Source organism: Schistocerca serialis, chromosome 8, assembly GCF_023864345.2.
Source record: "Schistocerca serialis cubense isolate TAMUIC-IGC-003099 chromosome 8, iqSchSeri2.2, whole genome shotgun sequence".
NCBI lineage: Eukaryota > Metazoa > Arthropoda > Insecta > Orthoptera > Acrididae > Schistocerca > Schistocerca serialis.
The window spans coordinates 272369781-272387940 of record NC_064645.1 but is presented as its reverse complement, the minus strand read 5'-3'; the positions used below and the strand labels follow the sequence as shown (position 1 = coordinate 272387940).

At 39.4% G+C, this 18160-nt stretch overlaps 1 protein-coding gene across 3 annotated transcripts in view; it reads left to right on the top strand.

Moving 5' to 3' along the window:
• The window catches only part of LOC126416378 (probable peroxisomal membrane protein PEX13), a 103764-nt gene extending 86610 nt beyond the window's left edge, over window positions 1-17154 (top strand). For 2 of the 3 annotated variants that reach the window (XM_050084057.1, XM_050084056.1), the window contains 2 exons: window positions 7580-7873; window positions 16577-17154. In XM_050084057.1, coding sequence (XP_049940014.1) covers window positions 7580-7873; window positions 16577-16857 — 575 coding nt within the window. In that variant the 3' untranslated portion in view covers window positions 16858-17154. The remainder of the gene's footprint in view (window positions 1-7579; window positions 7874-16576) is intronic. The other variant, XM_050084058.1, reaches the window with a different exon arrangement.
• The last annotated feature ends 1006 nt before the right edge of the window (window positions 17155-18160 follow it).

Here is an 18160-nt window from a genome sequence, read left to right as displayed (position 1 = left end):
CAACAACAATGCACAAAGACAACAACATCAGATGAAATGACAAAATGTAAATGAGTATTACAAATCACAACACCAACAGACAAACAGCATAGTAACAGCATTATCGATTGTCGATATTTCACTTCAGCGATGCTCTAAAGCTGATAACTATCAGTGTACATGTAAATCTAAACATTGAACATCAATACCAAGCTTGTTGCTACATAGCATTGAATTTTATAAACTGAATGAAAGTAAACAGAGTACCAAAGAATCAGCACTTTAACAGTCCTGGCATCGGCACTTTGAGCGTTACCTTGACATTCAAAGGTTTAAGGTACAGCGACAGATGGGCTGTGAGATCATTGAAAATACCAGCTCAGTTTCAGCAAGACTGGAGACAGAACCAGTTGCAAATTGAATTAAAGGTCACCAAAAGCGTATAACAGAGAGAATACCAAGTTAGATCAGTATGCAGCAATTATTAGTTTTATCCAGAAAGGTCTGAATATCTGCTGTTTGATCACTCCTGCTGGACTCAGAAATAAAGCAAATGTAAAATATTATTTGAGCTCTTAAAACATACTGGGAATTCTCCTACAGGTTTCTTAATTTCTTGCTGGACTGGATTGGGATTGAATAGAGAATTTATGTTTGACATTAACTGTTCACCACACCAAGCAGTGTTTTCACTAATTAAATTAGAACCCCCCCCCCCCCAATGAACCATGGACCTTGCCGTTGGTGGGGAGGCTTGCGTGCCTCAGCGATACAGATAGCTGTACCGTAGGTGCAACCACAACGGAGGGGTATCTGTTGAGAGGCCAGACAAACGTGTGGTTCCTGAAGAGGGGCAGCAGCCTTTTCAGTAGTTGCAAGGGCAACAGTCTGGATGATTGACTGATCTGGCCTTGTAACAATAACCAAAACGGCCTTGCTGTGCTGGTACTGCGAACGGCTGAAAGCAAGGGGAAACTACAGCCGTAATTTTTCCCGAGGGCATGCAGCTTTACTGTATGATTACATGATGATGGCGTCCTCTTGGGTAAAATATTCCGGAGGTAAAATAGTCCCCCATTCGGATCTCCGGGCGGGAACTACTCAGGAGGACGTCGTTATCAGGAGAAAGAAAACTGGCATTCTACGGATCGGAGCGTGGAATGTCAGATCCCTTAATCGGGCAGGTAGGTTAGAAAATTTAAAAAGGGAAATGGATAGGTTGAAGTTAGATATAGTGGGAATTAGTGAAGTTCGGTGGCAGGAGGAACAAGACTTCTGGTCAGGTGACTACAGGGTTATAAACACAAAATCAAATAGGGGTAACGCAGGAGTAGGTTTAATAATGAATAGGAAAATAGGAATGCGGGTAAGCTACTACAAACAGCATAGTGAACGCATTATTGTGGCCAAGATAGATACGAAGCCCACACCTACTACAGTAGTACAAGTTTATATGCCAACTAGCTCTGCAGATGACGAAGAAATTGAAGAAATGTATGATGAAATAAAAGAAATTATTCAGATTGTGAAGGGAGACGAAAATTTAATAGTCATGGGTGACTGGAATTCGAGTGTAGGAACAGGGAGAGAAGGAAACGTAGTAGGTGAATATGGATTGGGGGACAGAAATGAAAGAGGAAGCCGCCTGGTCGAATTTTGCACAGAGCACAACATAATAATAACTAACACTTGGTTTAAGAATCATGAAAGAAGGTTGTATACATGGAAGAACCCTGGAGATACTAAAAGGTATCAGATAGATTATATAATGGTAAGACAGAGATTTAGGAACCAGGTTTTAAATTGTAAGACATTTCCAGGGGCAGATGTGGACTCTGACCACAATCTATTGGTTATGACCTGTAGATTAAAACTGAAGAAACTGCAAAAAGGTGGGAATTTAAGGAGATGGGACCTGGATAAACCAAAAGAACCAGAGGTTGTACAGAGATTCAGGGAGAGCATAAGGGAGCAATTGACAGGAATGGGGGAAATAAATACAGTAGAAGAAGAATGGCTAGCTTTGAGGGATGAAGTAGTGAAGGCAGCAGAGGATCAAGTAGGTAAAAAGACGAGGGCTAGTAGAAATCCTTGGGTAACAGAAGAAATATTGAATTTAATTGATGAAAGGAGAAAATATAAAAATGCAGTAAGTGAAACAGGCAAAAAGGAATACAAATGTCTCAAAAATGAGATCGACAGGAAGTGCAAAATGGCTAAGCAGGGATGGCTAGAGGACAAATGTAAGGATGTAGAGGCCTATCTCACTAGGGGTAAGATAGATACCGCCTACAGGAAAATTAAAGAGACCTTTGGAGATAAGAGAACGACTTGTATGAATATCAAGAGCTCAGATGGAAACCCAGTTCTAAGCAAAGAAGGGAAAGCAGAAAGGTGGAAGGAGTATATAGAGGGTCTATACAAGGGCGATGTACTTGAGGACAATATTATGGAAATGGAAGAGGATGTAGATGAAGATGAAATGGGAGATACGATACTGCGTGAAGAGTTTGACAGAGCACTGAAAGACCTGAGTCGTAACAAGGCCCCCGGAGTAGACAATATTCCATTGGAACTACTGACGGCCGTGGGAGAGCCAGTCCTGACAAAACTCTACCATCTGGTGAGCAAGATGTATGAATCTGGCGAAATACCCTCAGACTTCAAGAAGAATATAATAATTCCAATCCCAAAGAAAGCAGGTGTCGACAGATGTGAAAATTACCGAACTATCAGTTTAATAAGTCACAGCTGCAAAATACTAACACGAATTCTTTACAGACGAATGGAAAAACTAGTAGAAGCCAACCTCGGGGAAGATCAGTTTGGATTCCGTAGAAACACTGGAACACGTGAGGCAATACTGACCTTACGACTTATCTTAGAAGAAAGATTAAGGAAAGGCAAACCTACGTTTCTAGCATTTGTAGACTTAGAGAAAGCTTTTGACAATGTTGACTGGAATACTCTCTTTCAAAGTCTGAAGGTGGCAGGGGTAAAGTACAGGGAGCGAAAGGCTATTTACAATTTGTACAGAAACCAGATGGCAGTTATAAGAGTCGAGGGACATGAAAGGGAAGCAGTGGTTGGGAAGGGAGTAAGACAGGGTTGTAGCCTCTTCCCGATGTTGTTCAATCTGTATATTGAGCAAGCAGTAAAGGAAACAAAAGAAAAATTCGGGGTAGGTATTAAAATTCATGGAGAAGAAATAAAAACTTTGAGGTTCGCCGATGACATTGTAATTCTGTCAGAGACAGCAAAGGACTTGGAAGAGCAGTTGAATGGAATGGACAGTGTCTTGAAAGGAGGATATAAGATGAACATCAACAAAAGCAAAACAAGGATAATGGAATGTAGTCTAATTAAGTCGGGTGATGCTGAGGGAATTAGATTAGGAAATGAGGCACTTAAAGTAGTAAAGGAGTTTTGCTATTTGGGGAGCAAAATAACTGATGATGGTCGAAGTAGAGAGGATATAAAATGTAGACTGGCAATGGCAAGGAAACCGTTTCTGAAGAAGAGAAATTTGTTAACATCCAGTATTGATTTAAGTGTCAGGAAGTCATTTCTGAAAGTATTCGTATGGAGTGTAGCCATGTATGGAAGTGAAACATGGACGATAAATAGTTTAGACAAGAAGAGAATAGAAGCTTTCGAAATGTGGTGCTACAGAAGAATGTTGAAGATTAGATGGGTAGATCACATAACTAATGAGGAGGTATTGAATAGGATTGGGGAGAAGAGACGTTTGTGGCACAACTTGACCAGAAGAAGGGATCGGTTGGTAGGACATGTTTTGAGGCATCAAGGGATCACCAATTTAGTATTGGAGGGCAGCGTGGAGGGTAAAAATCGTAGAGGGAGACCAAGAGATGAATACACTAAGCAGATTCAGAAGGATGTAGGTTGCAGTAGGTACTGGGAGATGAAAAAGCTTGCACAGGATAGAGTAGCATGGAGAGCTGCATCAAACCAGTCTCAGGACTGAAGACCACAACAACAACAACAAATTGGAAACATTACCAACAGAATGAAAATGTAAGCTAGAGTAACACTGTATCAGTATACTCATAAATCTTGCCTTGAATTTGCAATTTTTGTATGACAAAATCTTGCCTCGAATTTGCAATTTGTATGACAGTTTCTTTAAGTGCTACTCTAAACCAGCTGCTTACAAATTTCAGAGCTGATATTGTTTTAACAACAGTAGATGACAAATTTAAAAAGATAGTAATGTCATAGCTTAGTAACACATCTAATGGTCATTTGTAAACGCTTAAAAGGCGTTACTTGTTTGAAAAGTGAAACCATTTTGCAAAGTTACAACCCTTAAGTACTGGAAGTCTGGCACACCAGTTCATTTTTAAAAATGAACTACTTGTGACTTCATGTGGTGTTTATTGTGGTGTTTATGCCAAGGTAGTCTTATACAGCTATGGGAGCTGGACAAAAATATACGTGTTATGTATAAAAAGTTTGTTGGATGTTGTCATGTACGAATGGCAACTTGGCGCATGTGTGAGTGCATGCACAGGGGTCTTCTGAGACTTGAGGAGAATCGATACACAGTGTGCACTGCATGTTACTGGTTGTGTAATTAGAGTGCAACCAGTTGAATGCAGTCAGTGTGAGAGGAAGTGTCACAGCACAATGGAGCAACGTGTAAACATAAAGTTCTGCTACAAACTGGGGAAGACTGTAACGGAGACACATGGAATGTTGGTGCAGGTGTACAGGAGGGAAGCCGTGAGCAGAAAATGTGTTTACAAATGGTTTAAACACTTCCATGAAGGGAAGGAAACAACTGAAGTTGAGCCATGTTCAGGTTGGCCATCAACAAGCAGAACACCAGAAAAGATTGAGAAGGTGCGACAAATAGTAGCACAATATTGGGACGGACTCTCATATTGATTTCGGAGGAATTGGGCATTAGCAAGGACACAGAGCACACTATTGTCTACGATGATTTGGGTAAGTGTAAAATCTGCCTCCAATTTGTGCCGCACAAGCTCACTGACAAGCAGAAAGCAAAATGGATGGAAACTGTTGTTGTTGTTGTGGTCTTCAGTCCTGAGACTGGTTTGATGCAGCTCTCCATGCTACTCTGTCCTGTGCAAGCTTCTTCATCTCCTGCTGGTGATTTTATTTCTATGTATGACCGGGATCCTTGCTTCTGAACACCATCGTCGTGGGAGACGAGACCTGGTGATACCAGTTCGATCTGGAATCAAAACGGAAATCAATGTCATGGTGTTCACAGTCTTCCCCATAACCAATAGAAAAAGCTGCCTGCCAAAATGCAAGGTGAAAACACTGTTGATCTCCTTCTTTGACAGCAATGCCATCATCCACAAGGAATTTGTCCTGCAGGCCAAACCATTAATTCAGCATTTTACTAGTCTGTTTTGAATTGATTGCTACAGCATATCAAGCAGGTTTGGCCAGAGCTGCACAGGACTGGAAAATGGATTCTGCTCCATGACAATGCTTCTACACACTGTTCGATCCATGTGTGCCAATTCCTGGTGCAGAAGATGGTAAATGTTCTCGAACACCCTCTGTACTCTGTTGATCTGGCTCCTGAAGACTTCTTCCTATTTCTCCACTCGAAGGCACCCATGAAAGGTGAATGTTGTGCGGACATAAATGCCATCAAAGATCGTGTGACAGCCGTTCTGAGACCGATTACACAGGAGGCCTTTGCTGATAGTTTCCTGAAGCTGTATGAACGTTGTCGAAAGTGTGTTGTAGCAGGTGGCGACTATTTTGAAGGGCAATAAAAACATTTGTTTGTATTTGTTGTTTTGTTTGTTGTCAGATAGCATTCACCGAACTTTTTAGACACAGCATGTAGGAACACTGTGCAAAATGCATCATGAACATAAACGCATACGCTATCCAAGCCCACAAGTGGTGCTGTTCTATTTGTCCATGAATGGCACCTGTTCACTGCCTTCGATATGTTGCAAGTGTCAGAGCAGTGTTCTGTGTGGTTCTGAGTGCACTATGTTGGAGCCAAGTGATCGTAACATGAGCAGATTGTTTATGCCTGCCACAATGGTAACACCAGTTCCCGTCCAATCAGCAAAGTTAAGTACTGTTGTGCTTGGCTAGCACTAGGATGCGTGATGTCTGGGTCTGCTTACCACTGCCAGCAAGTGGGATGCACTTAGCCCACACAAGGCCAGTTGAGGTGCTTCTTGATTGATGAGTAGCAGCTGACAATGGAGGGGGGAATGGTGTGCTGACCACATGCTCCTACATACCCATATCCAGTGGGAGCTGTTGGCTGAGGATGACATGGTGGTCAGCCTGGGCCTTCCAAAGCCTGTTCAGGTGGAGTCTCTTTAGTTTCATATGATTGCCATGTCACTTAATTATGAAAGTCCATATTAGTGATAACTGCTATTGCAAAGTATATGGTTCCTCTGCAGTTTCATAGTACAGGTTTACACCATTACTGCAAGCAAGTGGCTACGAATCAAGGATGAATATAAGAGAACAAACTCATGTAGATTTCAGTACTTGTTGGCAGGAGACCATAGTGCATGGTGGGGTGTCAGATAATGAGATGTGATAGATTATGTCTATTGTGCAATTTTGACAGGACCTGGCAAGAAATGTGGTGCACTTTTTTCTATTTATAAAAGAAATATTAAGCATAGTGTTGGACACCGATGTGCTGGTTGATGTAGAAATGGTTGAAATTTCAATCTTCCTTATTTGTAATAGGTGGTGCTCATAAATAAAAATTTTCTTTAAATTACATTCTGTGAGATTGATTAATAGCAAACCACATCTGCTCTGATACATAAATGTTTAGTATACCTTATACCTGAATATTATTTATGTTTGACTCCTCTTTTTTATTATTTTTTGCATGGGTGGATGATAGTGCTTGATGTTGCGTTTTTTGTATTGAAGTACCTATATTGGCGAGATGGTCTATCGTGTCATTACCATAAATCCCAATATGAGATGGTATCCACAGCATACAATTGTGGCACTGGCCGACATTTTTATGTAGTCTACTAAGGTCTACATCAACGGACTGATACTGAGTCACCCAGTACCACAAATTTGATGCACAGTAACCTTTATGACTGGGCCTTCAGCATCAAAGTTGCTGAAATATCTGCCAGGCCGATGGCAGAAGTAAGAGAATTGAAGATATACACATTAATCTCCAGTTCCACCACCTTCTATTACAGATCCATTTAGGAAAAATCATGTAGAGTAGCTTATGCTTCAAAGTGAAAATGAGAATTGGAAAGACCTGTTACACAACAGAGAAGATATTCCAGTATGTACACAGAGCACAACTAGCAACAGTATGGCTAATTACAGGTCATGCTCGCTCTGCTGAGCAGTTCCACTGAACTGATGTGTACCCGTGTGTAAGTTGTAAGAAAACTCTATTATGAGCTCACTTCATATGCTAATTTGTGAAAAATTAAAACAGTATACATGAATTCAATGCCATGAAAACAAATTAGTTTCTAATTGTATTTGATGCTCAAAAAATGTTTTACTCCATAACATATATATGGATGAATGATTACTTATAGCAGGAGCTAATACATATCTTTTCCTTATCCAGGTTTTAGCCTTGCTGAATGGAAGAAGAGTAAGCAGCCTGTAACACTTGCTGTTGCGGAATATGATTTCAAGGCAGCAAACGAGGAGGAACTTTCTGTCTGTGCTGGTGACAGAGTTCTTGTAGCACCTATGAACTTCCAGGCACCCAATGCACAGCAGAGTGGGTGGGTTCTAGCTACTGTTGATGGACAGAAGGCTGGATTTGTACCACTCAACTATTTGAGGATAACTGGAAAAATGCATTATAACCGTGCTGTGCCTGTCAAGGTGCCACCACAAAAACAGCAGAATGCCAGTGAGTGTTCCTCTGTTTTTCTTTTTTTTTTTGTACTTATATTTTTTACAAAACCACTATTTCATAACCTGTTAATAAATTAACATCTGATGGAGGGGGATGGTGACTATTTCATACTTGAACTGTATACCTGATAACTTCAAAGGAGAAGTTAGCTTTTTATTGTTACTTCTGATTTTTTTCCTAACTGACATGGCCCCGGCTGGCGTAAGCTAGGATAGATACCAGGGAAAACAGACAATGCCCAAAGGCCAATACCTTGAATATGTGGAAGTTGTGGTGAGTACGGGCAGGCACAGTTTCTCTAGTAAAAGTTTCTTTTTTTTTATCTTTAAAGTTTTACAACTTTATTAACGTGCTTTTAAATAGCAAGTGAACATTCACTATCATGAACAGTAATATCCTCAATACAGTTTCTTAATGAAAGTTTCTGAAGCATTATTTTAACAGATCAAAGGACAGCTGTCAAAATCAGTTTCCGATGCTTAAAACTCAAAATCCCTTTTTAAGCAAAGGAAAAAAATGCAAATTGCATTATGCAAGGTTAAATAAAAGGTTCTGATGCCACATGCATTATTGAAGGTTAAATAAAAGGTTCTAACACCCCATGGAATACTAAAATTTTCCTAGATATCACCTATGAACTCTTAAGGCAATAAAATATTGATCACAAAATTTTAATTAAAACAACAACTTAAATGCAATAAAAGCTGATTAATATCAACGTACACTCAAACCCCGTAGCCTCTATGATGCGCACCATATCACAAAATACTTTACTTCCTTTTCAACACGTTACACCATAAACCTCCCTACATGTGATGCATTCTACACCCAACAAATTATGACAAATAATCAAGCATAAATGTTGTAATTAACCAGGTATGTAGATCTTTTATTTTCAGAATAAATCGAAAAAATGCAGAAATCAACTCTTGAGCTCAATGGTTACATCCATTAAAAAAAAATTAAAATACATATGTTATGATTTCGTCATGGTCATGCGCTGTTGTGCACCATATCTCCTTCAGGATCACTTGCGGCACGGGAAAGATTTTTTCACAATGTACAAAATGTTAACAGGATGCAATGAACTTACACAAATTGCATACTGGGATTATACGTCAATGTGGATGTGGCTCGCAGATCTTAAAACAGGCGAGGGAGTAGATGAACACTTCGACTATACCGGACCGCACCAGACAGCAGGGGGTAGACAAGAGACAAATCAACGACTGTTGCACAGCAACCTCATCAACAGTAAGAGAATATTTGGGACTTTAAACTCTTGGGAGGGCCACACCAAACCATAGAATGATGTCTTAAGCTAAATTATGTAGATACTATTGGTGATTTTGCTACAACAAGTAGAACTGGAAAATATCATAAGAAGTGAACTGCAATTACCACGATTCATAAGTGTCCAACTGAAAAGCTCCACAGTCAATCTTTCCCTTACTACAGACACTTAACAGTATCTCCAAAGTTCTCTCATGGACACTACCAGAGTGTCAATTACCCATTATAACTGTAAATAACTGTTTAACTTGCTGGGGGCCAACGTTGGTTACTTAATAAGACAAGCAATGTTTTGGTCCCTCACTTGGATCCACCTTCGATCCAAAACAGTAATTTACTTTAAAACATTTAAATAGATTACAATGCTGATCTCAACACTCTCCTGCCAAGCATCGCTCTAACTGGAGACTGCAGTACCAAAGCTTACATTACTCACAAGTCTGATATACACGCTGCCAGTGTGCACCTTCTTAGAATTCTGATGTTCACCTCATACACCAAACCTGCGGTAATTATTCATCAGAATCCAAGGGCAGAACCAAGAAATCACTGCTCAGCCCTCGAATGACCATACGATGATCGCCATCGGGACAACACTGGCCCTCCACACTAGGATCCTCAAATCTACAGCATTCTGTCCCCAACCGACTGCTTTCGCTGGGCCCACTGACCAAGCGGCCTTGGCCTCCAACACCTACATCTGTCCTCATGCACAGTCCAGAGCTAACTACCCGCAACCCCCCCTTCTTCCTTGTTCTCCTGCCTCACAGCACTCGGGAAGCCAACTCACAAAGATATGTGGCGACCAGAGACTCCAGTCCGATCTTGATCTTGACATCGTGGTGAATACTGAGAAGGCGGGTGATTTAAAAATAAAAAAAATAAATAGTGAGACTTACCGGCTCACTAACCTTGTCTCTTTCTTTATCTGAGGTTCTGTATCCAAGTTGAGGCTGTTTTGATAGTGGACAAGTTTTCTCTCTAGTCCCCTCTGTTTGAAACCTGTTTCCTTGTTTGACCGTAGCAAACTAAATTGGAATAAGGATAAGGTTCTGTGAATAGTAATTTCTTAGTATTTTCCAGCTGCAACCCTGTTGTAATAGGAAGCACTTTGTTCTCAAAATGAGTCTTAAATAAGGTCCCCATGTGGTACTGTAGTGGATCCTTCATGCAGCTCTTAAAAGTGACACAATAAGTTTCATGGCTCTTCTAAATCATTCGCAAATAATAAGAATGTATTAATAACCTTTTTAATACGAGGGTCACTCCAAAAGAGATGCACACTATTTTTGTAAAAATGCAATTTTCATTCTGCATGTTTGAAAGTTTTACAGTGTGTAGACACATCCTTCTCGCTTGTTTTCAAACTTAGTTCAACCTGTTCCTGTGAGTGGCGCTGTCACAGCATGTCTTCAAGCTGGCTGCTACACTTGGCGTTCGTCAGAAGCAACGTGCTGTCATATAATTCCTGCGCTGTGAAAACGAGACGGTGGGAAACATCCACAAGAGGTTGAAAACGGTGTATGGAGATGCTGGTGTTGATTGCAGTACAGTTAGTCGGTGGGCAAGCAGGTTACGTGATGAAAGCGGGCACTGCAATATTGAGGATTCTCCTCGTAGCGGCAGGCCTCGTACTGCACACACAATGTGCAGAGAGATTTAACGAATTGGTGACTGCTGACGAACTCATCACAGTGAATGAATTATCATGCTACATTGGGATAGGGGAAGGAAGTGTTTGCAGAATATTGAAAGTGTAGGCGGTAAAAAAGGTTTGTGCCAAGCGGGTTCACAGGATGTTGACAGTGTCTCAAAAAGAAACGAGAAAAACAGTATGCAGTGAACTTTTGGAACAGTATGAGAATGGTGGAGATGAATTTCTTAGAAGAATTGTGACAGGTGATGAAACATGGCTCCATCACTTTTCACCAGAGACGAAGAGGCAATCAATGGAGTGGCATCATGCAAATTCACCCAAGACAAAAAAAAATTCAAAACCACACCTTCTGCTGGAAAAGTTATGGCTACAATGTTTCTCGATTCCGAAGGACTCTTGCTTGTGGACATCATGCCAAGTGGAACCAACATAAATTCTGATGCATATGTGACGACACTGAAGAAACTTCAAGTGTTAGACCACATCAGCAAAAGCAGGATGTTTTGCTGTTGCACGACAATGCACGGCCACATGTCAGTCAAAAATCCATGGAAGCGATCACAAAACGCGGATGGACAACACTGAAACAGCCGCCTTACAGTCCTGACCTGGCTCCATGTGACTATCATCTCTTTGGGAAACTGAAATACACTCTTCGTGGAACAAGGTTTGAAGATGATGACTCCCTTGTGCACGCTGCCAAACAGTGGCTCTAACAGGTTGGTCCAGAATTTTACCGCGCTGGTTCCACGATGGCATAAGGCAGTTGAGAGGAATGGAAATTATGTGGAGAAATGAAAATATTGTTCCTAAAGGATGTATCTACACACCATAAAACTTTCAAACATGTAGAATAAAAGATGGATTTTGTGCATTTCTTTTGGAGTGACCCTCGTACTTGTTGGCCAGTAGTTTCTCTACATATCATAGTTGTTCTGTTTGATTTTTTAAAATGATGTAACAAGATAAAATAGCTGCTACTAACTAACAAAGTAGCCACTCACCTCTACGAACAGGAGGAGACAAAAAGCCGTAGCCATAATGATCAGTGAAAAAATTTACAAGGGCTTAGTGGGAATGGGGCTATTCAGGGATCAGTAGGGAAGTGTGACAGGAGTGCATGTGAAGGGGGCATGCCTTCTGTATCTCCTTTACTGTGGAGATGGTTGTTTTTGTGCTCAAGGGAGAAAAGCAAATTCAAAAATCTTTTTAACCATTAGACCCTCTGAACAGTGCAACTCTTTACAAAAGTACTAATACAGACTAAAACAAGTAGCCACCAATCATTTAGTTCAACCAAGTATCAAGTGAGACAGGTAAGTTGTGAAGATGCTGGACTTTCATTCAGAAGGAGAAGTGTTCAATTAACTTTCTGGGTATCAATGTGTAAACTTTTAACTGTGTTCTTTAAATTTAAAAAAAATCTAATAATGCTCCTTTCAAACACAGGGTCATTTTTCTTTTCCGTCCTCCTCCAATCAGAACTTCTTCTCAGCCTTTAACTACCAAATTGTCGATGGAACTTGAACCCTGATTTTTCCTTCTTTTGCAGAGTAGATGCATATAATGGTTCTTTGTTGAAAAGGATGTCTTAATAAAATACACAGTTGAGAGGGGTTGTAAGAAAGAGACATGTGAAAGTGCAGCAGGAGAAAAGCATAAAGCGTGATAGTGTCAGTAAACTGTCACATTATGGCCAAGGGTAGCATAAATGATCCGTAAAACTATTGTCCAGTATCATTGCTGACGATCTGTTGTAGAATTTTAGAAGATATTCTGTTCTCAAACATAGTGAGTTATCTCAAGTAGAATGACCTCCATGCCATCCAGCATGGCTTTCAAAAACGTGTCATGTGGAACCAAACTCATGCTTTTCTCACATGTATCCTGAAAGTTGTGGATATAGGTATTGTGTTAAGTACAATATTTATTGACTTCCAAAAAAAATTTTGACACAGTGCAACACTTAAGCTTATTATCAAAAAGTACAATTGTGTGGGAAATCAACTAAAATTTATGGCTTTGAGGATTTCTCTTAGGGGGATGCAGCATGCTGTAGAGGGAAACATTCCACGTAGGAAATATATATCTAAAAACAAAGATGATGTGACTTACCAAATGAAAGTGCTGGCAGGTCGACAGACACACAAACAAACACAAACATACACACAAAATTCAAGCTTTTGCAACAAACTGTTGCCTCATCAGGAAAGAGGGAAGGAGAGGGAAAGACGAAAGGAAGTGGGTTTTAAGGGAGAGGGTAAGGAGTCATTCCAATCCCGGGAGCGGAAAGACTTACCTTAGGGGGAAAAAAGGACGGGTATACACTCGCACACACACACACACATATCCATCCACACATATACAGACACAAGCAGACATCATATATATATATATATATATATATATATGGATTAGGGATACAACATTCTTTATTTGTACTTCTTCACAACTTTTTCGTTAGCCTCTTCAAAATACTCCACTGTAATTAATCCCCTCATTGAAATTCCCATTGCTCAAATCGGTGTTTGACATTGTTTTCTGAAAGCTTGCTCATGGTTTCTGCCACTTTTTCTTTCAAACCTTGAACTATCATAAGTCTTGTTCCATACAGTGCAGATTTCACTTTCAGTGACATAAAAAATTTCACACAGAGCAAGATCTAGTTATTAAGACGGTTGTTGCTACACAGTGATCCCATACTTAGCCAAAAACAATATGGCAGGCAGCAGGTTCTTGAGGACTATTTTTTAAAACATTTTCCTCGTGTGAAAATGTTTGTGTAAAATTTTCTGAACTCTTTCTTTGCTTCTTCTTATAATATCAGCAATCATATGAATACCCTTCTGACTGTCTTTTTATATTAAATGTTTCTGCCTTTTGCTGACATGGAAGGTCACTGTAAATGTTACCATCTTCAATCCCTTCTCGTCCCTCTTTCAACTGTTTAAACATCTGTAATACATTCATCACCATACTCTTGTTTCAATCAAGAATGGGCCTCTATTGTGGTCCATCACAGTTTAGCTCAAAATTACTGCTTGTATTCTATATCTACATGTATACTCCACAAAAAAGTGCATGCCAGAGGGTACAGCCCACTGAACCAGTTATTTGGATTTTTCTTGTTCCATTCATGTGTGGAGTGCAGGAAGGACGATTGTTTAAAAGCTTCTGAGCATGCTGTAATTAATCTAATCTTGTCATCATGATTCCTGTGGGAGTGATAGTGGTCTGTAGAGGGTTGGAGTATACTCAAAGTCATAATTTAAAGCCTGTTCTTGAAACTTTGTGATAAGGCTTTCTGATGATAGGTGTCTATCTTCAAGTGTCTGTTAGTTTGGTTTCGTCAGAATCTCTGTGGCACACTCCTGTGCATCAAAGAAACCTGTGACCAGTCATGCTGCTCTTCTCTGTATACATTCAATATCCCCTGTTAGTCCAACTTCTTAAAGATCCCACACACTTAGGCAGTATTTTTGGATGGGTTGCACGAGTGATTTGTCATAAATCTTCTGTTTAGTCAATTGCACTTCCCTAGTATTCTACGAGTAAACTGATCACCTGCTTTAACCACAACTGAGCGTTATGAGATCATTCCCCTTCATATCTCTACAAAGCACTACACCCAGCTATGAGTTGACGGATGGTAGCTGTGACTCATGATATAGCCAAAACATACTGCATTTTTTCGTTTTGCGAAGTGCACAGTTTTAAATTTCTGAACATTTAATGCAAGTCACCAATCTTTACATCACGTTGAAATCTTATCAAGATCTGACTGAATATTTATGCAGCTTCTTTCGGATATTACTTCATTATAGATAACTATGTAATCTGCAAAAGTTTGAGGTTACTGTTAGTATTGTCTGCAAGATCCATTAATATACAACATGAATGGAAAGGGTCCCAACACATTTCCCTGGGATAGACTCAACATTATTTCTACATCTGTCAATGACTCTCCATCCAAGATAACCTGCTGTGTCCTACACACACACACACACACACACACACACACACACACACACACACACACACACACAAACCTTAATCTAGTCAGAAATTTCTCTTATACTCCATATGATTTGACAATAAGTATTCAAGAAACATGGCACCTACCTCACTGCCCTGTTCCAAAGCTTTCAGTATGTCGTATGAGAGAAGGGAGAGTTGGGTTTCACACAGTCATTGTTTTCAGAATTCAGGCTGGTTGACACGGAGGAAGCCATTCTGTTTCAGATATCTCATTATGTTTGAGCTGGGAATATGTTCTAAGATTCTTCAACAAATTGACGTCAAGGATACTGGATGTAAGAGTTGTGGGTTGCTTCTACTACCCTTCTTGTAAACAGGTGTGGCTTGTGCTTTCTTTCAATTACTGGATGAGGGGTTTTGTTCAAAGGATCTATCCGTTGATTGTATTCAAAAGAGAGGCTAGCTCATATTGAGTATAGAATCTTACGGGGATTCTGTTGGGCCCTGGAGCATTCCTTAGATGGTACATTAATGAGTGCTCCTTGTTTTTGTCTTAGTGTCCTGGGAGAGAAAATGAATAACATCATCAGACTTTTTACAGATGAAGCAGATACTTACAATAATTTACTGTTTGAAAAAAGCTGCACAAAAATTCAGTCGGATTCTGATAATATTTCAAAGTGGAAAGCAGATGGCAGATCATGTGATCAGTTATAAAACATTGCTCAAATGTGTGATACACATGCCATATAAGTACAGGCATAACACGGGGTATAGAACATATACGAAGAACAACATTACAAAAGGTCAAAGTGTTGTCAGACTAATGGGACTCCTATGTGTCACTTCTGTAGTGACCCTGAAAACATGATTAGGTTAATTACAGTGTGCACAGAGGCATTAAAGTGCTCTTTCTTCCCACATGATACATGAATCAAATGGGAGAAACTCTAATACGAGGTGCAACGGGCAGTACCCCTCTGCCATGCTCGTCAGTGGTGTGCAGAATATTCTTGTAGATGTGGACACAAAGCTAGTAAGTAAATCTATTTATTTATTTATTTATTTATTTATTTATTTATTTATTTATTTATTTATTTATTTATTTATTTTTTTTTTTTTTTAAAAAAAGTTGGACACAGATGGAAAGATCATGGTGAGATTGGAAGGCAGTGGATGTATTAAATAGGACATGATAATAAATTAAGAATGACTTGTAGGTGACTTCAACATGCAGTATGGTTGGCAGGAGTCATTGCAGAGAGGGGACATGAACAGCATGGTCACGCTTCTGTCTGGTCCTTTACTTTTTAATCTAGAATGACTTGGTTCCTCTCCCGACACTAAAGGAATGGGGATTTCCTGTCACATGAGACCTGCAGAAACATTTTCCCTTTCATGTTTGCCTCATTTCTTGTATGACCATGCATGTTTTCTTAATCATATTACCTCAGTTCCTTTGCTTCATGTTCGGAAGAATAATCATGATTTGTATGGGTTGAGATTTTCGTTCTTTTCCTTTTCCTTTCTTAGTTTCCTTATGCTTTCAAACACTGGGCTTAACCACCAGTTTTTATACCACTGTTTCCTCTTTTATCCATTTAGTTAAAGGTTTTAAGAATGTCTGGACTAGTATTTTTTAGGGCTTTTGAAAATAATGATCTCGATTGTGCTAGTACAGTGTTGCATAGTGATGCTGGTACAGTGTTTTGTAGTGTTTGATTATGTGATTAACATGTACAAATAAGATTATCCTTCTCACCTTCCAGTGGCTGCTGAATTTCCAGAGACACCTGAAACACCTGAAATGGCATGGCAGCCAGCCACTGATATCACATCTGTTCACACTGATGCAGCTTCAGTGCACACCTTGGTAAATGAAGGCACCACTTCTTTGTCTAATAGGACCGAATTAGAAATGCCAATGCCACTACCACCCAAACAAATCCAGGACGAACCACAACTGCTACAGCAGCAGCAGCAGCAGCAGCAGCAGGATCAACAACAACAACAACAACAACAACAACAAAGTCCCATTAATCATTCCTGAATAAATGTTGTCATTGCAATACGTATTTGCAAAAATGGACTATAAAGTGTTGACAAATGTCAGTGTGCTGCCATCAAAGTGAGATAGATCTACTGATCACTGATCATAATGTGTCATTAAATAATTGTAAAGAATTTTAATATGTTGGGAACAACTCCAATTCCATGTTTTGTGAAACTGCCATTCACAAACCTTGTGTTTTTTTTATGTTGACTTTGGTTGTGTTTTGTTTTTCATATGTTTGTAATGTACAGTAACTGAAATATAAACAGTTTTTATGTACATTTTGAACCATCTTTTCTACAGCTACTCAGAGCTGTATAATACATTCACATTTATAATATATTCACATTTATAAAGCACAAAGTACTTGTTTTTCTGTGTACTAGTATTTCTTATTTCATTGAGCTTTTCAACTTGATTTCTTTTCAGCAGTAAATCAAAATTCTCAAATTGTGACAATGAAAAATGATAACTCACTAAAAAAATAATAAAAAAAAGCCAGTGGTTTTGGGTGAATTGTGCAGTTTTATACCATCTTACAAAATACAATCAAGAAGAGGCTAGACCAGCAAGCACAGTGGTGTGTGAATGTGCTTAGTAACTGAAATGAAGCAGCAAGTAAAGGAAACTATTTTAGTACCGTCAGTCGACACATCACGGAATTGATTCTGTTCTCGAATTGTGAAAATGTTGTCAAGTGAAGAGCAACATGTAGGGATGCGAAATTAGGCCAAATGACTCGGAAACATACCAGTTTTCACATAAAGAATGTTGTGTGAAAATATAAGCACATGTTTAATGTACATGGCACACAGAGAATGAGTAGAAGCTTACCCAGTGAGGCTGTCATATACAAATGGAAATGTATATGCGATATAATTTCAGCCTAAGGCCACATAAATGGTTTCAGTAACAAGTTATGGTGTAACAATTCATCACCAGTAGAAAACTAAACTACAAACACATTTTTTGCCTCTTACATATGAATACACAATAGACAATAGTAAGATTTCATGTTCAGCATATGGAGCATGGTGGTGCAAGTTGTGTAACTTTAGATTACTTGGTATCAAATGACAGCACCAATTGCACTTTTGTTTTTGACTACTATGACCAGTTTTGGTCACCAAGGTTATTTTCTAGTGGTTATCTGAACAAAATTTAAAACAACGTAGAATGAATAAGATGAAAAAGAAAGTAACAAAAAAGCCTCAAAACAAATGTAGTAAAATTAGTAAAGATTGTAACAACTGGTCCACTATCATCAGTCGTGTATGAAAATAACGTTTTATAGCAACTA